At 51.1% G+C, this 22,673-nt stretch overlaps 2 protein-coding genes across 7 annotated transcripts in view; one reads left to right on the top strand and one right to left on the bottom strand.

Annotated features, from left to right (window-relative positions):
- LOC126984595 (uncharacterized) overlaps nucleotides 1-10,018 on the top strand; it is a 34,610-nt gene extending 24,592 nt beyond the window's left edge. The window contains exons 2-3 of the mRNA XM_050838352.1: nucleotides 5,890-6,005; nucleotides 9,773-10,018. Coding sequence (XP_050694309.1) covers nucleotides 5,890-6,005; nucleotides 9,773-9,989 — 333 coding nt within the window. The 3' untranslated portion in view covers nucleotides 9,990-10,018. The remainder of the gene's footprint in view (nucleotides 1-5,889; nucleotides 6,006-9,772) is intronic.
- A 4,350-nt stretch (nucleotides 10,019-14,368) lies between these two features.
- The window catches only part of LOC126984593 (beta-1,4-glucuronyltransferase 1-like), a 12,255-nt gene continuing 3,950 nt past the window's right edge, over nucleotides 14,369-22,673 (bottom strand). For 4 of the 6 annotated variants that reach the window (XM_050838348.1, XM_050838345.1, XM_050838347.1 and 1 more), the window contains 5 exons: nucleotides 22,066-22,221; nucleotides 20,994-21,689; nucleotides 20,486-20,689; nucleotides 19,072-19,188; nucleotides 14,371-16,710 (listed from right to left, as the gene is read on the bottom strand). In XM_050838348.1, coding sequence (XP_050694305.1) covers nucleotides 16,522-16,710; nucleotides 19,072-19,188; nucleotides 20,486-20,689; nucleotides 20,994-21,689; nucleotides 22,066-22,221 — 1,362 coding nt within the window. In that variant the 3' untranslated portion in view covers nucleotides 14,371-16,521. Of the gene's footprint in view, nucleotides 16,711-19,071; nucleotides 19,189-20,485; nucleotides 20,690-20,993; nucleotides 21,690-22,065; nucleotides 22,222-22,673 lie in introns of all 6 variants that reach the window. The other 2 variants (XM_050838344.1, XM_050838350.1) reach the window with 2 other exon arrangements.

The following is a 22,673-nucleotide window of genomic DNA, read 5'->3' as shown; positions in this document are numbered from 1 at the left end:
CAGCTCGCGAGCAGAGCAGCTCAACACTCTCTCAAGCCCAGACACGCGTCTTCTCCCCTACAACTCCTCAGCCACCCTTGCTCCCCCACTGCTCGACTCAGCACTTCCTGCCCGGCGGCCCGGCGGCCCCGGGCCCCCTCCTGTCTCTCTTGTCCCAACAAGTAGAGTTGCACCATGCTGAGCTAACATTGCATCATGCTACAATTTCCTCACATTACACATACAATCATTCACATACAGCACATTCGTAACACTATCTCCCCCTTCAGAAGGCAGTCGACCCGGCTGCCCCAACATTCAACAAACAAAACATGAAATTAATCAAACTAATCAGTCCCCTGGGACATCACTAGTCTCTTAACCATCCCGGCCGACGCCTCTCTCGCCGAGGGCGCCGCTGGGATGCGGGCGGCGGCAGGCAGGCGGTGGCACCCAGAGCGGCGTCGTCGGCCCCAAGTCCTTGCTCAGGGTCGTCACTGACATCTGCCGCTTCGCCCGCACCGCCCATGTTCTCGTTCGCCCCTTGGTCGACCTCTGACACGTCCCCTTCGCTGCTGCTGGGGCTCACGTCCCTCTTGCGCCGGTCGTATGTCTCCTTCATTTCATGGCCTGGCCTGCCCACCTTGAGCTTGCCCCGTACGCGTCGGTGCACCTCAGCCAGGCTTTCCTGCAGTGCCGCTGCGAAGCCAGAGGTGACGGTGGGCAAGCTCACGTCGGGAGGCCGCCCCGTGGCCAAATCCACCGGTAGCCTGAGCTCCCGGCCGAACATTGAACACAGAAAAATACATGCAATACACATAAATCAGTCTGTCCTCCACCACGTCCTCCACAGTCTCTTCTCGCGCCCCCAAGGGGCTCCGCCTGTCAGCCACGCCGTCGACCAGCCGTCAGTCCTCAGTGGGCTCTTCCACGCCATCCACTCCACGTGACGCTCGGGACAGTCGACACCGGCTCCTGGCCTCCACCCTCGGGGCAAGGTGCCCTCGCTCAGCCGTGACTACCTCCCCACGCAGCCATGCTCGAAAACCTCCTGGGAGCAAAGGGCACCATTCCGGTCACCCTCTCCAGCTCCCGTCCGAGGCCACCACGAGCCTTACTGGCCTGCGTCAGGTAGTCGAGGCCCAGCAAGCACGGCTCGTCTCGATCGGCGACGTCCATCGGCCGGCGCTCCACAGCGCTGCCTACGCCGATACGAGCCTCCACTGGCCCCTCCAGCAGCACACATAACCCCGGGTCAGGCCGCGCCGAGCACTCCTCAGCCCCCGGTGTCCACTGTCACGCGTCGTGGCTACAACCGCTAAGCCTCCCACTGGCAACACGCTGGTCGGGCGGCGGCAGCTTACTCAAGGCGGGGCCCGAGGGCGGGAGACGGCTGGAAGTCGGCTCCCTTCTCCAGCCCGTCCGCGCTTCCCGCCCGCGCCGCGTCCCTGGGCCTGGGACAGGCACTCAAGCGGTGGCCTGACTGGCCACAGTCCTTGCAGCGAGGCTGGTGGGCATCGGGGCTTGGCCGGTCAAGGGAACGCGTCCTTCGCTCCCCCAGGCACCGACTGCACCTATGCCCCCTCTTGCCACAGCCCCCGCACGAGCCACGGAAGCCCTCCGGGCTCGCCTTCATCTTCACCTTCGCCATCCGGCCCCGGAGGTCATGGCAGGGCGGGGCGGCCGCCGCTAGGCCGCTGATCGTCGTCAATGCCCCGAACTCCAAGGCCCTCGTCAGCGCGTCGTCGGTCCAAGGCTGGGGGTGAGAGTCCTCGCCAGTCTCGTCCCTCAGCGCCCGGCAATCCGCACAGAAGCGCTGCGTGACGTCCTTCTTCATATCCAGGACGACTGCTGAGGGCCACGGACTGTCTGTCCGCTCCATCACCCCCTGCACCGCCAGCTCGTTGACGGCGCGCTGCAATTCCTCCCGCCTGGCCGGCACGACACGTCGGGGCGGGCTCCTGGTGGGCGCACCATTTCCCGTGCTGATGTCATGCTTCACCAGCCCCGTGCGGCCCAGATCCAAGTCACCCCTGCTGAACACGTCCGCGCACCGAGCCAGGGTGTGGCGCACCTTCGTCTGCGCCTCCGTCAGGTGAGCGGCGCTCCGGTGCGCCGAATCCTCCAGGAAGTCGGGCAGCGGCCTCACAGCGGCCGACTCCGCGCTCCCCGACGCTTCCTCTTGTTGTTCCACCTCTTCACAGGTGCCCAGCTTGGCACCAGCGGGTACTTTCCGAGCCTCGTCGGAGGAGTTAGCCACCAGCACCGTGACTGACTCCTCCCCCGCTCCTTCGAGACTCCGTCCGGCTGCCACACCATCAGGCAGCTGCAGGCCCTCCGTGGACTCCACCGCGTCTTCCGCTGGCATCGCGTCCGACCCGCAACACAGGACCTTCCTGGCCTCCGTCCCCGGGGCAAGGTGCAGTCGCTCCGCCGCGACTACCTCTGCACAGCCGACCTTCGGGAGCAAAGGCGCCTGTCCGCGCAGCCTCTCCAGCTCCCGTCCAAGGTCGGCACAGGCCTCGCCCTGCGGCAGGTAGTCGAGGCCCAGCACGCACGGCTCGTCTCGATCGGCGACGTCCATCGGCCGGCGCTCCACAGCGCTGCCTACGCCGATACGAGCCTCCACTGGGCCCTCAGACTGCACGCAGTGCCCCGTGACGCCACACAGCCTCTGTGGCGCGTCCTGGAGTCGCGTAGCGGCCAGCATGTCAGGCCGCCCCAAGGTCCTCTCGGCGCTCCCCACCAAGCGGCCGGGCCCGTCCACTGAGCCCCGTAGCGCTGTCGTCAGCAGCAGCGCCTTCTCATCCTCGCCCCAGCTCTGGGCAGCAGCTGGCATCTTGAACTGGGCCTCCCATGCCAACTTCCCGTCGTGCTCCGCTGGCTTAAGCCTCCCTGAGCACGGTGAGGCCGAGGGGCCGCAGAGAGGAGCGGGCGGACCACGTGGGCTGCAAGCCGGCCGGCATGGCGGAGAGGGAGGCGGTGAGAGAGGCAACGAGGCAGGGTTAATGGCTCCGACTCCAGCACCAGCTGGACCCAAGGGAGCGGCTCCGACGGCTCCCCAGCCTCCTGCAGCCTCCACCGGCTCCGCCACGACGCCACCGGGCTTCAGGGGCCCTTGCCAGGGACCCCACGCGGAGCCCCGCCAGTCCGCCACCCGTGCACCCGCCGCCAGCACACGTGACGTTTCTTGTTCCTCCCCGCACCACGTTGCCACCTCTCGCTGCTGCCATGGGAGAGAGAGCGGACTACGTGACCTGCGAGCCGGCTGGCATGGAGGAGAGGGAGGGGGTGAGGGAGGCAACGAGGCGGGGGCTCCCCAACCTCCTGCGGCAGCTACTGGTTCCGCCACGACGCTACCAGGCTCCAGGAGTCCTTGCCAGGGGCCCCAGATAGGCCCCTGCAGGACCGCCGCCCCGGCGCTTCCTGCCAGAACTGAGCCTTCTTCCTCCGCGTGCGACGGTGCCGCCTCACGCAGCTGCCTCTCCGCCTCCCTCAGGCCTCGGACCTCGCCTTCCTGGGTCCGCACCTCCTCCTCGCGCTGTCGCAGCCCTGGTCGGTGTACTGCTGGGTTTCCACCTTCAGCGACGAGAAACAGCTCTGGAGGACCTCGGCAAGATGGCGTGCCCTCTCGTCTGCCCTCTCTTCTGCCCTCTGAGCCTGCTCGCGTGCCCTCTCGTCTGCCCTCTGATCCAAATCCTGCCTCATACTGGCCAGCATGGCAGCGAACAATTCCATCTGGCCCGGCTTCACCTCACCCGGGTCAGCCTCGGCCTTGCCCGTCTCCTCACCCTCACGGCGACCACTGGGGGACGCCATGACACTCGGCGCGCTTCACTGTTCACTTATCCCACTCCTTTGACACCAAATGTTACGCCACCCCCCCCCACACACACCATCCACGGGCAGGCAGGCGGCGTGATCCCCACCAGAACAGCCACACGGGCACCAGTCACTCACAGCGGCCCACACAGAACACCGAGGGGAGCAGGAACGGGGCAGGGCACAAAGGATACACGTTGAACACTAAGTTCTAGTTTAATGACAGGTTCCTCACAGAGTACAGCAACTTTCAAGGGCACAGAACAGTTAATCAGGCACAGTACAGGGGCACGGCAGTCACGCACACACGGATGCACACAGCTCGCGAGCAGAGCAGCTCAACACTCTCTCAAGCCCAGACACGCGTCTTCTCTCCTACAACTCCTCAGCCACCCTTGCTCCCCCACTGCTCGACTCAGCACTTCCTGCCCGGCGGCCCGGCGGCCCCGGGCCCCCTCCTGTCTCTCTTGTCCCAACAAGTAGAGTTGCACCATGCTGAGCTAACATTGCATCATGCTACAATTTCCTCACATTACACATACAATCATTCACATACAGCACATTCGTAACAATAATAATAAAAAGAAAAAAATAAAGAAGAAAACAAATAATAAGAAAACAACAAAAAGAAAACAAGAGAAGAAAAGAAGAAAAATAACGTGAAGGCGCCGGTAAGCTTGCTTGAAATTTAAAAAAAGGTCATATTCTGGTACATTTCGGCGCCCAAGCACACACATTCGACAAGGCCTTCGTACGCAGGAGTTGTGGGCATTGCAAAGTGTAGTTTTATGACCTTGGTGGTAGTGTGACCATTCCTCTGTACCGTGAAACTAATAAAAAAACTCAGAAGAACCCCGAGTGATCTCTTTTTTGGCCTTTGAAAATGGTTGATGTGAGGGGCGCGTTTTTTGAAAATACCGACGTAAGACTGTTCGTTGCTAACCGTTGCCAGACCAAATGTTCCGTTCATCCCTCATTCTATTTGTGAGACTTGTTCTTTAACCCGGTAGCAGCGACGAGCCAAATTTGTGGCTTTACCGTGTACCAGCGACGGGCCAAATTTGTGCCTTTACCGTGTACCAGCGACGGGCCAAATTTGTGGCTTTACCGTGTACCAGCGACGAGCCAAATTTGTGGCTTTACCGTGTACCAGCGACGAGCCAAATTTGTGGCTTTACCGTGTACCAGCGACGGGCCAAATTTGTGGCTTTACCGTGTACCAGCGACGAGCCAAATTTGTGGCTTTACCGTGTACCAGCGACGGGCCAAATTTGTGGCTTTACCGTGTACCAGCGACGGGCCAAATTTTTGCCATGATATAAACCCCAAAAAATAGATGATGCATAAACTGATCACAAATGCGTTGATATATATTATGAATTAGCTTGCGTAAGCGATGATTTTTTCTCATTTTTCTCGCTAAGAGGGGCCTTTAAGGAACATAATCCCCGCAGCAACCGAGTGAAGAGTTCATTCCACAGTCCAACACAGTGCCATCGTAACCAAGGAATAAGAAAGTTTGGCCAATTTGATCACAGGGGCGCCATGTTGCTCCCAAAAGAACCGCGCGAAATTCAAATTGGTGATGATACAATGCTGATTTTTTATTTTGCATTATTTATCGTCAGGGTCTTGAAGAACTACCCAGAGCATAAAAAAACACTATTCCATCACCATCAATTTGAATTTCCCGCGGCTCTCTTAATAACAACATGGCTCTGATACCACCTGATTTTTTATTCTTTTTTGCATTATTTATCGTCAGGGTCTTGAAGAACTACCCAGAGCATAAAAAAACACTATTCCATCACCATCAATCTGAATTTCCCGCGGCTCTCTTAGTAACATGGCTCTGATACTACCTGATTTTTTATTCTTTTTTGCATTATTTATCGTCAGGGTCTTGAAGAACTACCCAGAGCATAAAAAAACACTATTCCACCACCATCAATGTGAATTTCCCGCGGCTCTCTTAATAACAACAAGGCTCTGATACTACCCACACATCCTCCATTCCCCCTTCATCCTCCCCCAAACACGTCTCCTTCCTACCCTCTCCGGCTGACTTTTCTCTCTCTCGTCCACCAGGAGGTCACCGCAAGTTTCCTGCTGGACTGCCCGCTCCAGTTCGTGTGTGAGGTGGACGACTGGGCGAACAGGGACCACGTGGGCCTGCTGGAGAACCTGCTCGCCTACTGGTTCAGGTGAGCGAGGTGGTCCCTAAACCGGCACCTTGATCCCTAAACCGGCACCTTGATCCCTAAACCGGCACCTTGATCCCTAAACCGGCACCTTGATCCCTAAACCGGCACCTTAATCCCTAAACCGGCACCTTGATCCCTAAACCGGCACCTTAATCCCTAAACCGGCACCTTGATCCCTAAACCGGCACCTTAATCCCTAAACCGGCACCTTGATCCCTAAACCGGCACCTTAATCCCTAAACCGGCACCTTGATCCCTAAACCGGCACCTTGATCCCTAAACCGGCACCTTGATCCCTAAACCGGCACCTTAATCCCTAAACCGGCACCTTAATCCTAAACCGGCAGCTTTTTCCATAAACCGGCACCTTGATCCCTAAACCGGCACCTTGATCCCTAAACCGGCACCTTAATCCCTAAACCACCTTGATCCCTAAACCGGCACCTTGATCCCTAAACCGGCACCTTGATCCCTAAACCGGCACCTTAATCCCTAAACCGGCACCTTGATCCCTAAACCGGCACCTTAATCCCTAAACCGGCACCTTAATCCCTAAACCGGCACCTTGATCCCTAAACCGGCACCTTGATCCCTAAACCGGCACCTTGATCCCTAAACCGGCACCTTAATCCCTAAACCGGCACCTTGATCCCTAAACCGGCACCTTGATCCCTAAACCGGCACCTTGATCCCTAAACCGGCACCTTGATCCCTAAACCGGCACCTTAATCCCTAAACCGGCACCTTGATCCCTAAACCGGCACCTTGATCCCTAAACCGGCACCTTGATCCCTAAACCGGCACCTTAATCCCTAAACCGGCACCTTAATCCCTAAACCGCCACCTTGATCCCTAAACCGGCACCTTGATCCCTAAACCGGCACCTTGATCCCTAAACCGGCACCATGATCCCTAAACCGGCACCTTGATCCCTAAACCGGCACCTTGATCCCTAAACCGGCACCATGATCCCTAAACCGGCACCTTGATCCCTAAACCGGCACCTTGATCCCTAAACCGGCACCTTGATCCCTAAACCGGCACCTTGATCCCTAAACCGGCACCTTGATCCCTAAACCGGCACCTTGATCCTAAACCGGCACCTTGATCCCTAAACCGGCAACTTGATCCCTAAACCGGCACCTTGATCCCTAAACCGGCACCTTAATCCCTAAACCGGCACCTTGATCCCTAAACCGGCACCTTGATCCCTAAACCGGCACCATGATCCCTAAACCGGCACCATGATCCCTAAACCGGCACCTTGCTCCCTAAACCGGCACCTTGATCCCTAAACCGGCACCTTGATCCCTAAACCGGCACCTTGCTCCCTAAACCGGCACCTTGCTCCCTAAACCGGCACCTTAATCCCTAAACCGCCACCTTGATCCCTAAACCGGCACCTTGATCCCTAAACCGGCACCTTGATCCCTAAACCGGCACCTTGATCCCTAAACCGGCACCTTGCTCCCTAAACCGGCACCTTAATCCCTAAACCGGCACCTTGATCCCTAAACCGGCACCTTGCTCCTAAACCGGCACCTTAATCCCTAAACCGGCACCTTGATCCCTAAACCGGCACCTTGCTCCCTAAACCGGCACCTTGCTCCCTAAACCGGCACCTTAATCCCTAAACCGGCACCTTGCTCCCTAAACCGGCACCTTAATCCCTAAACCGGCACCTTGATCCCTAAACCGGCACCTTGCTCCCTAAACCGGCACCTTAATCCCTAAACCGGCACCTTGATCCCTAAACCGGCACCTTGATCCCTAAACCGGCACCTTGATCCCTAAACCGGCACCTTAATCCCTAAACCGGCACCTTGATCCCTAAACCGGCACCTTGATCCCTAAACCGGCACCTTGATCCCTAAACCGGCACCTTGATCCCTAAACCGGCACCTTGATCCCTAAACCGGCACCTTGATCCCTAAACCGGCACCTTGATCCCTAAACCGGCACCTTGATTACCTAAACCGGCACCTTAATCCCTAAACCGGCACCTTGATCCCTAAACCGGCACCTTGATTACCTAAACCGGCACCTTAATCCCTAAACCGGCACCTTAATCCCTAAACCGGCACCTTGCTCCCTAAACCGGCACCTTGATCCCTGAACCGGCACCTTGATCCCTAAACCGGCACCTTGATCCCTAAACCGGCACCTTGATCCCTGAACCGGCACCTTGATCCCTAAACCGCCACCTTGATCCCTAAACCGGCACCTTGATCCCTAAACCGCCACCTTGATCCCTAAACCGGCACCTTGATCCCTAAACCGGCACCTTGATCCCTAAACCGGCACCTTGATCCCTAAACCGGCACCTTGATCCCTAAACCGGCACCTTGATCCCTAAACCGGCACCTTGATCCCTAAACCGGCACCTTGATCCCTAAACCGGCACCTTGATCCCTAAACCGGCACCATGATCCCTAAACCGGCACCTTAATCCCTAAACCGGCACCTTGATCCCTAAACCGGCACCTTGATCCCTAAACCGGCACCATGATCCTAAACCGGCACCATGATCCTAAACCGGCACCTTGATCCCTGAACCGGCACCTTGATCCCTAAACCGGCACCATGATCCCTAAACCGGCACCTTGATCCCTAAACCGGCACCTTGATCCCTAAACCGGCACCATGATCCCTAAACCGGCACCTTGATCCCTAAACCGGCACCATGATCCCTAAACCGGCACCTTGATCCCTAAACCGGCACCTTGAGCCCTAAACCGGCCCCTTGATCCTAAACCGGCACCATGATCCCTAAACCGGCACCATGATCCCTAAACCGGCACCTTGATCCCTAAACCGGCACCTTGATCCCTAAACCGGCACCTTGATCCCTAAACCGGCACCTTGATCCCTAAACCGGCACCTTGATCCCTAAACCGGCACCTTGATCCCTAAACCGGCACCTTGATCCCTAAACCGGCACCTTGATCCCTAAACCGGCACCATGATCCCTAAACCGGCACCATGATCCCTAAACCGGCACCTTGATCCCTAAACCGCCACCTTAATCCCTAAACCGGCACCTTGATTACCTAAACCGGCACCATGATCCCTAAACCGGCACCTTGATCCCTAAACCGGCACCTTGATCCCTAAACCGGCACCTTGATCCCTAAACCGGCACTTTGATCCCTAAACCGGCACCTTGACCCCTAAACCGGCGCCTTAATCCCTAAACCGGCACCTTGATCCCTAAACCGGCACCTTGATCCCTAAACCGGCACCTTGATCCCTAAACCGGCACCTTGATCCCTAAACCGGCACCTTGATCCCTAAACCGGCACCTTGATCCCTTAACCGGCACCTTGATCCCTAAACCGGCACCTTAATCCCTAAACCGGCACCTTGATCCCTAAACCGGCACCTTAATCCCTAAACCGGCACCTTGATCCCTAAACCGGCACCTTGATCCCTAAACCGGCACCTTAATCCCTAAACCGGCACCTTGATCCCTAAACCGGCACCTTGATCCCTAAACCGGCACCTTAATCCCTAAACCGGCACCTTGATCCCTAAACCGGCACCTTGATCCCTAAACCGGCACCTTGATCCCTAAACCGGCACCTTGATCCCTAAACCGGCACCTTAATCCCTAAACCGGCACCTTGATCCCTAAACCGGCACCTTGATCCCTAAACCGGCACCTTGATCCCTAAACCGGCACCTTGATCCCTAAACCGGCACCTTGATCCCTAAACCGGCGCCTTAATCCGCAGTCAAGGGGTTAATCTTGGCTTTCTGGACCGCAGGAACCCGAAGAAGAGGTGGCGACGCCCGGATGCTGCGGTGTTCGGCGGGGTGGGGAGCTGCCAGGAGATGTACCCTTGCCCCTTTGACGTGCAGGAGGTCGTGGGCATCAGGATTCCAGGCTCAAACTACACCTCACCCTTCTCCTCGTCCTCCTCGTCCTCCCGTATTCCATCCTCCTATTTCCCGAGTGGTTTACCTCCGTATTCCGTCCTCTGACTCCGTGTTTGAGCTGCGCAGTGTCTTTATTTTTTTTTTTGGGGGGGGGGGGAGTGAATGTGTCTGGTATTTCCTGTTGTCTCTTCGTGTTATGTGTGTGTGTGTGTGTGTGTGTTGACTCTCATGAGGGTTCTGCTGGTCGGACCCGATAAGTGCTGGAGCGGGCGGACTATTATTTACAGTGACGCCACCGCTGAGGGTCCTGCTGCCTCCTGGTGCTCATCTGCCTGGTTTGAGGAGCAGCATGGAGGGGATCTTTAGCAATTAGAATACAAGGAAAACATGCTGGTGGTGGACTCGAACCGGGAACCCGTGAACTCAGTCGGGACTCGACCTCACCACTTTACCAAAACACGGAGAGTTCGGTCATCTTGTGTTTGTTATTGTTATTGCTGTTGTTGTTTTTGTAGCTGCCTCCGTTCTTATTGTTGTTGATGTTAAGAGTGACGCTAATGATCTTGTATAGTACCAGTAGTAGTTTTAGGAGTAAGAGTCGGAGTATCAGGAATAGTATACGAGTTGTAGTTGTTGTTTTTGTTATTGACGTTGTTGCTGTCGCCGCCAGTTCTTTGATGTTAGCGTCGATATGATAGTTTAGTTGTTCTTCTTTTGTTATTCTGTTTCTTCATTGTTTGTTTCCTTTGCACAGTTTATCTTCGACTTTGTGTTTTTATTCCACTTTATTTAATTTTCTTTTCCTGTTTGCCTTTTGGAATGTTTGTACAAGGCCATTAATGATCGTTCTTCTTTTGTTTTTGTTTCTTCATTGTTTCCTTTGCACAGTTTCCCCTCGACTCCCATTCTGCTTTTTTTCATTCCACTTTATTTATTTTTCTTTTTCTGTTTGCCTTTTGGAATGTTTGTACAAAGCTATTAATGATCGTTTTTCTTTTGTTTTTGTTTCTTCATTGTTTCCTTTGCACAGTTTCCCCTCGACTCCCATTCTGCGTTTTTTCATTCCACTTCATTTATTTTTCTTTTCCTGTTTGCCTTTTGGAATGTTTGTACAAGGCCATTAATTATCGTTCTTCTTTTGTTTGTTGTTTGTTTATTGTGTGTTTCCTTTGCACAGTTTCTCTTCGACTTTGTGTTTTCATTCCACTTTATTTAATTTTCTTTTCCTGTTTGCCTTTTGGAATGTTTGTACAAGGCCAATAATGATCGTTCTTCTTTTGTTTTTGTTTCTTCATTGTTTGTTTCCTTTTCCTGTTTGCCTTTTGGAATGTTTGTACAAAGCTATTAATGATCGTTCTTCTTTTGTTTTTGTTTCTTCATTGTTTGTTTCCTTTGCACAGTTTCCCCTCGACTCCCATTCTGCGTTTTTTTCATTCCACTTTACTTATTCTTCTTTTCCTGTTTGTGGTCAGACGTACAAGGCTATTAATGATCGTTCTTCTTTTGTTTTTGTTTCTTCAATGTGTGTTTCCTTTGCACAGTTTCCCCTCGACTCCCATTCTTCGTTTTTTCATTACACTTTACTTATTCTTCTTTTCCTGTTTGTGGTCAGACGTACAAGGCCATTAATCATCGTTCTTCTTTTGTTTTTGTTTCTTCATCGTTTGTTTCCATTGCACAGTTTCCCCTCGACTCCCATTCTGCGTTTTTCATTCCACTTTATTTATTTTTCTTTTCATATTAGCCAGTTAGAATGTTTGTGGTCAGACGTTCCTTCCTCTCATCTGTCGTCCGTGTTACACTCCTCCCATAACCAAAGTAAAGGTAAAGTTGTAATCTATCTAAACTATCTATCTGTCTATTCATCTATTTATGTATCTATGTATTTAAGTATCGGTTTGAATTTTCTCTTCATATGTTTTTTCCTCTTTCCCATCGCAAGAAGGACATTTTTTCCTTCATGTAACTTATCATTCGGGTCTTAATATAACTACACTACATAGTTTTTGTGTTCATGTATGTAAAGCTTTAGCAAATATATGTATAGGCATGTTTATGTGTGTTTGTGTGTCCCGTGTATATGTGTGTGTGTGTGTGTGTGTGTGTGTGTGTGTGTGTGTGTGTCCCTGCCCGTCTGTCTGTGTGTGTGTGTGTGTGTGTGTGTGTGTGTCGCTGCCCGTCTGTCTGTGTGTGTGTGTGTGTGTGTGTGTGTGTGTGTGTGTGTGTGTGTGTGTGTGTGTGTGTGTGTGTGTGTGTGTGTGTGTGTGTAGAGAGAGAGAGAGAGAGAGAGAGGTCTGGCTGACATATTCTAACCAATCTTCAGGGAAAGGCTTGTAATAAAATGGGCAATATTACCTTAGACTAAGCGACAACATCTTATACATACTAAATAAAACATTGACATAACAGAACGATAAAACTTTCAATGATGTTCTGAGCTCCGACACCAAAGACTCAAGGGCCAGTGTGACGGAGATGAGCACCGAGGCCACGTGAAGTTGAACCGAGATGGCGCCACTATAAACACTTGCCTGCGCCATGATGGGCTGGGGCCGACTACCATCTAGGCCCCTCAAGAAAAGCCTACCGTCGCTATAGGTGTACACTTAAAAAAAAATAAAAAATAAAAATAAAAAACATAGGTGGAGGTGGATGACAAGAAGGGATAGTTCATAGAGTTAAGAGCTCGTTCGATAGACTGAGACAGAGTGGACATGCAGGCCCCTATTCCTAGACGCTTTTAGCCCGTATACTTAAACACTTCGCTGCCCAAGTACATGTATTGGACAAGGTTTTCGTAGGAGTTGTGGGCATTTCCAGGGGTAGTTTTATGGCCCTGTTGGTAGTGTGACCCTTCTTCTGTACCATAAACCTAGGAAACACATATTTGACAAGGCTTTCGTAGGAGATTTGGGCATTTCCAGGGGTAGTTTTATGGCCTTGGTGGTAGTGTGACCCTTCTTCTGTACCATGAACCTAGGAAACACATATTTGACAAGGCTTTCGTAGGAGTTGTGGGCATTTCCAGGGGTAGTTTTATGGCCCTGGTGGTAGTTTGAACCTTCCTCTGTACCATGAACCTAGGAAACACATATTTGACAAGGCTTTCGTAGGAGATTTGGGCATTTCCAGGGGTAGTTTTATGGCCCTGTTGGTAGTTTGAACCTTCCTCTGTACCATGAACCTAGGAAACACATGTTTGACAAGGCTTTCGTAGGAGATTTGGGCATTTCCAGGGGTAGTTTTATGGCCCTGTTAGTAGTTTGAACCTTCCTCTGTACCATGAACCTAGGAAACACATGTTTGACAAGGCTTTCGTAGGAGATTTGGGCATTTCCAGGGGTAGTTTTATGGCCCTGTTAGTAGTTTGAACCTTCCTCTGTACCATGAACCTAGGAAACACATGTTTGACAAGGCTTTCGTAGGAGATTTGGGCATTTCCAGGGGTAGTTTTATGGCCCTGTTAGTAGTTTGAACCTTCCTCTGTACCATGAACCTAGGAAACACATGTTTGACAAGGCTTTCGTAGGAGATTTGGGCATTTCCATGGGTAGTTTTATGGCCCTGTTAGTAGTTTGAACCTTCCTCTGTACCGTGAACCTGAAAAAAACACTCCCAAGAACCCGATAAATCTCCTTTTCGGCCTAAGGAAAGCGTTGATGTGAGAAGAGAGTGTTTAAGAATACCTACATACATTTGGCTCTCACAACAGATATTTCCAAAGGCCACAAATGAGGTGAGTCCGTTCTTATTAGAGTTCTTCACATCCATGGTGCAGAAGCCTTGTTGAATTCTCCCTCGGGTCATAACACTACTCATGGAAATACTCGCACAACCTCGATGAAAGCGTTATCAGATGTTAGTGTGTGAGCCAGGAACTGTTGGAGATGTTCTCAAAACCGCGAAACTCGAAGGATGGCTGTATAGATAGTTGATTTGTACATCTCACAATAACGAACGAACGAAATCGCGAATATCAAAGCCGCGAAACTCGAAGGATGGCTGTACAGATAGTTGATTTGTACATCTCACAATAACGAACGAACGAAATCGCGAATATCAAAGCCGCGAAACTCGAAGGATGACTGTATAAATAGGAGTAGATGTAAATAACACACACACACACACACACACACTTACCGTTCATTATATTGTCTTCCCTTCCACTTCTTTCCTCCATGCTGTACCTTCAAATATACTCCGGGCAAGGGGAAGGGTGGGAGGGAGGGAGGGAGGGAAGGATCAGGTAGGGTTATCACGTTCAGCCCCCTCCTCCTCCTCCTCATCATCATCATCAGTTAACAACACACAGAACTGGAAGGTAAGAGGGGATAGGGTTAACACACACACACACACACACACACGGAAAAAAATAGTCGCTTCTTTTAACAAGTTTATTCATGAAAACTTACGGAACAAGAACCAAACTCTCTCTCTCTCTCTCTCTCTCTCTCTCTCTCTCTCTCTCTCTCTCTCTCTCTCTCTCTCTCTCTCTCTCTCTCTCTCTCTCTCTCTCTCTCTCTCTCTCTCTCTCTCTCTCTCAATGATTACACCAATAACAATAACAATGGCACCACTACCACCACCTACAACAACAACAACTACTACTACTACTACTACCACCACCACTGCCACCACCAAAAGTCAATAACCCAATAATACTGACAAAATTCCAGTCTATGTAATATAAAATAGAGTGCGTACTTCTTATACAAACCAAAGTGTTTACATTCCTTAGCACACCTGTACTTAACAAAACCGTACCTCGCAAACTACGTGTATACAACAGAGTGTTAACATGTGTGGATTTTAATGTTTCTTTTTTTTTTTCACAGGAAGGGAAGCAGCTCAAGGGCAACAAATCTTCTGTTTCGGAGCGGCAAGTAGCGGGCTTTTTTTTCTACACTTTTTGTTGCCCTTGAGCCGACTCTTTTGTTATAAAAAATATATATATATCGTTATGGGTGTGGGTACGACAGTTTGGGATCTGCAACCGATATATAGAGGTTTTGCAGCTGACGTCATTAGTGGGGGTGCGGGGGTAGCGCGGGCCTGCACGGCCATCTTGGTGGTCAGTGGCGGTGGTCACTGTCAAAGCAAACCTTGGTGGCGGCTGCACAAGTGCTCTGTGTGTTCGTCATGGGATACGTATGCTGTGCGGTTGGATGTTCTAACCGACACGGGAGAGATGCTGTGTCATTTTATAGATTTTCAGCGAATCCAGAAGAGCGGGGGAAGTGGATAGCAGCTGTGAGGAGGGAAAACTGGCGGCCGTCTGCTTCATCTCGACTCTGCAGTGCTCATTTTGTCAGAGGTAAATATTACAGGCAAGAATGATCAGATTATTACATAAGGTAACACTCATTTAGGTATTGCCCCGGGTCCCCAAGCTTATTGTGTGGCGGGGGATTACTCTGGAACGGGATTTACATGAGCTGGCGGAGGTAAACACGCATGGCGGCGCTCAAACAGGGGAAGAAAATAGGAAAGGAAATTCAGTGGAGGCAAAGTGCACAGAGGGACAGAGCTCAGTGCTGGGTGGAGTATATAAGTGTACGCAGGGAAGTGACCAAGAGCGTAGTGTAAGGTGACTTGCCGTCACCTGCCCTCACCTGTCGTCACTTGCCCTCACTTGTTTGCCTGCCCGTGCTGCCTACCTGGGCATCACTGGTCAGCAACAGGAGATCGGCCAGGCAGAGGGACAGTCAGTCAACCGACCAGCCAGACAGTCAGCCAACCAACCAATCAGCCAGTCAACCAGCCAGCCAACCAATCAGCCAGTCAGTCAACCAATTAGCCATCCAGTCGATCAGTTAGACAGACAGTCAGTTTACCAATCAGCCAGCCAATCAACCCACCAGGCAACCAGTCAACCCACCAGGCAACCAGTCAACCCACCAGTCAACCAGACAGCCAGCCAGCTAGAGAGCCACTCTACCAGTCAGCCAGACAGCCAGTCTACTGGCAACCCAGTCAGTCAGCCTACCCACCAGCAAGCTGTAAACAGCTTGCTCTTGCTGTTCACCAGATAGCTATATATATCATGGTAACCGATGTTGGGCAAGTCGTTTGAGGACAGCAGGGGAGCAGACTCGGGGTGTTTCCCTAATAATTAAGGGTCTATGCCTCCAAAAGCACTGATTTTTTCGATGTATCTAAGCTTCGCAGCGTTCTCAAGTGATCTCGCATAATCACATAACACAAATGATGCTGAAGGTCCTGCCATTTGCCCGCGGAAAGTAACTTGGGGGTGGTGCACACGTGGTCCGTCTGCTCACTCTGCTGGGAGGTGACCACCAGCAGGTTTACAGACGACCCACAAGTGCAGACGACGCTATTTCGTGACGTCACTGCAAAACCTCTGTACACAATGTTCTAAACAACGATGCTAGATTGTCGTACTCAGCCTCTTAGATTTACCAACTTCCGACCCAAAATCTGTCTTCTGGGCGCCAATAACTAGATTCATTTATATTTATCGTTAAAATAGTTAATTCCTGATGTTTCTTGGCAGTAGTTAGGCGTCAAAAACCGGTAAATACGATGTTCTGAGTACGACAATCTGGTAACGCTGGTTCTAAATGCGACAATCTGGCAACACTGATTCAAGTACTTGCCATCACACTTACACACGGCATCAGATCCCCTTGTTCACCAGTAGATCCGGCAACCCCCTGAGGACATAGCGAGGTCTACGGCCAGAGATGGACAGCCTCAGCCCCCTGGAGGTTCGGCGGGGGGCTGGTGGGCTGAGTGGCGGTGGTGGGGGCAAGCCTAGACGTGCATGGAGCTCCTTCTTGAACATCTGATAGCGAATACGGTTGATCTGTGAGAAGGAAAATTTGTGAGATGGGTGAGTGGGAGATGATGAAGGGATGCTGGGATGAGGGGAGACAGGGATAGTGAATGGAGGAAGGGATGAGGGAAGAAGAGGTGTGGGATGGAGATGAGAGAGGTGATGTTGGAGGAGTGAAAGGGGAGGAGAAACAGAGGGGAAGGGGGAAGGAGGGATAAGGAAAGAGAAAAGGGTAGATAAGGAGGAAGAGAAGGGAAGTAAAGAGGTTGGCCGGACAGAATAACAGGGAGAGGAAAGGGAGGAAAGGACGAAAAAAGAGAGAAGACAAGAAAGGAAACAAAGAAATGGAGGAAATAAAAACAAGTGTTAATAGCACAAAAACTGTGCTAGATCGGCGTCGCCTGACCCTCCAACACCTCCCCAACAATTTATATTATGCAGCTAGGGGTCTAAAATGGAAAGCGCTGAAAAGTAAAGATGGCGCCACTATAAACACTTGCCTGCACCACAACGGGCTGGAGCCGACCATCAGGCCCTACTATGAAGGCCTACCGGCGCCACAGGCCAAGACGTAAAAAAAATAATAAAAAAATAAAACTATAATACCATGTTGTAGGGTTCATCAGGGCTAGTAAATGTTATTATACAATGTCATGTCTACAATGCATGGGTAAGCCAGGAAAACAACTTGAAGAGAACAACAAGAAGATGGACAATCCGTTGATCGGCGCCAGCGACGCCGATAACAAACAGGAATGATGGGGGAGTAGAGGGAAGAGACATGGAGAGGAAAGAGGAGGGCAGGATGAGTAAAAATAGAAAGGTAAACAAAGAAGTGAAGGGAAGAGAAACAAATAGGAATGATGGGTGAGGCAGAGACAGGGAGAGGGAAGGGGAGGGAGAACATAACATAAAAACATAAGAACATAGAGAGACTGCAAGAGACCTAATGGCCTACACAGGGCAGCTCCAGATTCCCCCCCACTACCACCTGTCATCCTCGTCCATGTAGCTATCCAGTCTACTCTTAAAACAAGCTATCGTCCCTGCACTCACTATGTGATTGCTGAGTCTATTCCATTCCCCCACCACCCTATTACTAATCCAATGCCTGCCTATTTCCCTCCTAAATCTATACTTTTCTAATTTAAATCCATTACTGCGTGTTCTATCCTGCTGGCTAATTCTCAGTACTTTACTTATATCGCCTTTGTTGTAACCCTTGACCCATTTGAATACTTCTATCAGATCTCCCCGCACTCTTCATCTTTCTAGTGAATGTAAGTTGAGATGTTTCAGCCTATCTTGATATGGGAGGTTCCTCAGCCCCTGAATCATCTTGGTCATCCTCCTCTGAACTGATTCTAGCAAGTTGATGTCCATTCTGTAGTGTGGGCACCAAAACTGGACAGCATAATCTAAGTGTGGCCTAACTAACGCTAAATAGAGTCTGGGGATGACCTCTGCACTCCTGTTGGTTACCGTCCTGTTAATAAAGCCTAATACCCTGTTAGCCCTGTTCCTCGCACTAATACATTGCTTCCTTAGTTTTAGGTCAGAGTTCACTAACACTCCTAAATTGAGGGATGAGGAAAAAGAGTTTGTAATATGTCGAAAAGAAAACAATCACCCACATTTGACAAGACTTTCGCTATAAGAGTTTTGGACATTTCCTGAGGCAGTGTTATGAGTCCAATGTTGCTAGATTGTCGTACTCAGCCTCCTATGTTTGCCAATATCAGACCCCAAAACTGCTTCTTCGACCCCAATAACTGCCTTCATATATTGTTATCGTTAAAGTGATTAATTATTGGTGTTTTTTGGCAATAGATATGGCTCAGAAACCGGTGAATATGAGGCTCTGAGAATGATAATCTGGCAACGGTGGTTATGACGCGCACTTTTTGCCTAAGTCTATATACACCAAGTCAAGTCATACGCAGGTTTGTGGGAGGAGACACGGCCGAGGCGTGGTTTATGCATGACACTGCTTGGAGCCAAACTAGAGAATGTAGAAACAGGGATTTAGAGAAAACGAAGAAAGGCGGACTAATTTTAATCAATCAATTCAACATGCTCTCCCTCACACCCCACGCCGCCGTTTGTAGTCATTGAAATTAGTCACGCAATAGCACAATAAAAAGACATATTTTTTCGTCAGTGGCTTGCCTGAACGCGCTGTGAAAGAAGGCGAGAATGCACATCCAGATTGCACATACGGCCCCAACTTTAGTCACCCCTGAACTGGCGGGTATTTTTTTTGTTTAGCTCCAAGTGACGTCATCCCGCTGCTCCGCCCCAAAACCGCCTCCTGCACGACCCGGTCGCAGTTTTGAAGAAGAGTGACTTGACTTGGTATATATAGACTTAGATAGCTCCTCTGTAGCGTACCTCAATCTGAGCGTAGCGCGAGGGGGCGTAAGTGGCTGTAGTCTGGAAGCCGCTGTGAGTTAGGAAAGCCTCGTCCAACACGAAGAACCGGAACCCTCTCACGTGAAGCTCATACACCTGCGGAAACAGCAATAGTAGTAGTAGTAGTAGTAGTAGTAGTAGTTGAAATAGTAGGCTAATAATAATGCTACTGCAACTGCTCCCCTCTCCCCATCACGTGTAGACATCGCCGGCCAGTCCACACGCCAGCCACGCCCCTCTCCATACCCCCTTGAGTGGGTGTGGGCCCAGGACGAGTGGTAACCCCTCCCAGAAACTGGAGATTTCCACGAAAAAATTCACGCAGATTAATAGCAAACATCAAAATCCATCGCAAATGTAGCGTTTTCGTCCTCACAGTACGCAGAAAAGAGTAAAGATAAGCACCTATGCCCCAGCAAAACATGAGAAGGGCGGACTCAAGGCCCTAAGCCTAAGGTGTAGCCGCCGCCTCGACCACCATGTTGAAAACGGTGCCGTGTGGAGCGTGTCACAAATATTTATCATCAAACCATACAAATCGGACCAAATCGAACGTCACCTCCAAACAGGGGAGGGCCTCGCCCCCACCCCTCGACCCACCTACTTTTCTAGCCAGACCTAACACCTCCTCGTTAGCCCTCCACTCGCCTAGCGGAGCCCCGCCAGGACTGAGTGGGCCGAACAAGGGTCTCTCACCCTGGGCCGAACACGGTGCCGTGCTTGCGTGGCCCAAAGACCGTCCCTGATCACTGCACCGTCGATCCCTTGCCCCAACACTGCCGCCCTCCTGCTGTATTCCTACCTGTGACATGGCTAGACATCACCCTCCGCCAAGGTACAGGTACAGGAAATCATTGCACGTTGTTGTTCGGGACTTGTTCCATTAGCCGAGACAACACAACCTGTTCGCCACCTTCCTGGCCTGGCCGCGGCCCACAGACTCGTGAGTGAGGCAAACATTCGCGTTCGACTCCGAACCGCAGCCAGGTTTGAATCTTCAAAGTTCATCAGGGATGTTCATGATAGTAATGATATAACCTGACCAAGCATGGCCTTAAGGATATCTTTTAAGGCCTCCACTAAGTACCAAGTCCTAAACAATACCAATAGCTTTCATTATGCAATCAAAGACGTTCATTTAACGTGTCCGAGCTAAAGTTTTGAATCTCTTCAAATTCACGTTTTCAATGATCACTTGATAACAACATCTAGATATTCTACCCACGCCTCCCTTTCATTCAACTTCACGTTTATAAAATTTTATTATTCGATCATAACGTGTTTTACGTCTGGCATAAAGGCGAAAATGGCAATGTCTGTTCTACATTATGGAAAAAAGAAGAAATTTAAATACATAGGTGTCTTGCAACTCCACACACACACACACACACACCTGACTGCTCCTGGTGAACCCGTAGCCCACAAAGCGCTCATCGAAGGCCGGGGCGCCGCGAGGGAGCACCAGAACAGGCTCCCAAAACTCCTCGTAGCTGCTAATGTTGTAGAGAACCTCGTAGGCCACGGGAGGGGGCAGGTAACCCGGCCTCTCCACCTCCCAGTTTTCCAGGTGTGTGTTCCCCTGGTTCTTCTCGTATACCTGTAATTAAAGGTAAAGGTATAAGGGTGTGGGTGTGGATGAGAGGGTGAGAAAGCGAAGGATGATAAAGATGTGAAGAGTGATAAGAGTGAAAATAGGATGGAGGAGGAAGAGAAGGAGAAGTAGGAAGAGGAGGAGAAAGGAGAAAGGAAAAGGAGAAATAGAGGAAAGGAAGTGGGAAAGATGTGTGTGTGTGTGTGTGTGTGTGTGTGTGTGTGTGTGTGTGTGTGTGTGTGTGTGTTTAACATTGTGGCATCTATACCATCACACACACACACACACACACACACACACACACACACACCTTTTCATGGAACCTCCTGACTCGCCCCCGTAACAAAAGCCTCAGTAAGTCCATCTTGTCTGCTGGCGGCGAGGTCACGGCACTGTGCACCTCATAAACCGGCACCACGTAGGCACACCTCCCACACACAGGGCGGCCGTGGAGGAAGCGAGACAGCCGTGGGGACATGTGTGGGGATGTGAGCATGTCTATGTCCACGTTGAGAGAGTAAGGGGTGTGGCATGCGCGGCGGGCGAGGTTCCGCATTAGGTTCTGTGGGTAGCGCGGATGCGGAGTTTCGTCTTGTCCCAGCGCTGCCACCAGTTGTTTGTTTGCCTCTTGGGGCGCACCGCATGAGACGAATGGCGGCGACGCTGTTGATGGCTTCGGTGGGCGTGACAAAGGGTGGACTAAGTGGAATGACACACGCTGCTCCACTCCATCGACGCACCGTCTTAAGTATTCCACCATGCTAGCCGCCACGGCATACTCTCTCCCTGAAACGAAAACGGCTACCGACAGAGGCCCAGACCAGCGGAGTGTGTGCTGGGCGACCCAATGCAGCTGGTCAGCGGAGGAGTGGGTAGCGAGGCACACGTCAGCGCCCCCTGTCACGTTGACCCATTCTCGTGCAGCCCAGACAAAGGCATGTGACGTGAAGTTTCCGCTGGCGTCACTGAGTCCAAGGGCCGCTGGGACCACGCCCTCCACCTCCATCTGAGGACGAAGGAGTCTGTGAGAGGATGGAGGAGGTAGGTATGGCTTGAGAAAAGGGTTCTGCATGGATGGGCTGCACGGGAGGGAAGGAAGGTTGTGGAAGGGAAGGAAGACGAGGACAGTGTCTGTATATCTATCCATATCCACCATCTCTATCTGTCTATCTTTTTCTCATTCTCTACACATCTCTAACTGGTTATCTAGAAATCTATCCGTCCTTCTATCTATAACTAAACAAATCTATCTATCTATCTATCAACCAATCTATCAGTCAATCTATCTAGCTAGCTTTCTTTATACCCTGTCTATCTCTCCATAAATCTGTCTCTTTATGTATGTCATGTCACCACCACCAACCACCACCACCACCACTCACCAGGGTCAGGTTGTCGCGGTGCAGGAGGTTGCTGGTAAACGGTGGTGAGGTGTTGCCTCGGGTGCTGAACGCTGTCAGGTTCACCACCAGTCCCAGGCACAAGTTCACCGCCACCACCACCACGTTCACCACCACGAAGCATTGCTTTCCACACACCTGCAAACAGACAGCGCGCTCTCCATATACTAGGCGCAGCAAAGATGCCAAAAACAGGTGTCTCTTGATGCGCCTGAAATGAACTATAGCATGAATATTTATAAAGCCCATTGTTCGTTCCTCGATTATCTGACTCGACTGTTTGACGCAAACTTGCCTTTCATCGATAGTACAACTTACAAGAACGCGAAAGGCAAGCTTGTATCAGTCTAGTCAGATCACGCGCGAACGAGCAATAGGCTTTAAAAATATTTATGCTTTATTTTATTTTAGGTACATAAAAAGACATCTGGCCCTGTGTACGGTAAGCGCAAATAAAAGGTATTTTAATAAATTCTTGCATATAAATCGCATGGGTGATATTCGGAAGAAAAAAAAACATGAAATATTGTTGTTTGATGCTTGGCTATTTCCAGTACTGCCCATATGGTTCATAAGCAATAAATTCCAGC

Source organism: Eriocheir sinensis, chromosome 57 (genome assembly GCF_024679095.1).
Source record: "Eriocheir sinensis breed Jianghai 21 chromosome 57, ASM2467909v1, whole genome shotgun sequence".
Lineage (NCBI taxonomy): Eukaryota > Metazoa > Arthropoda > Malacostraca > Decapoda > Varunidae > Eriocheir > Eriocheir sinensis.
This window is presented reverse-complemented; position numbering and strand designations above follow the sequence as displayed.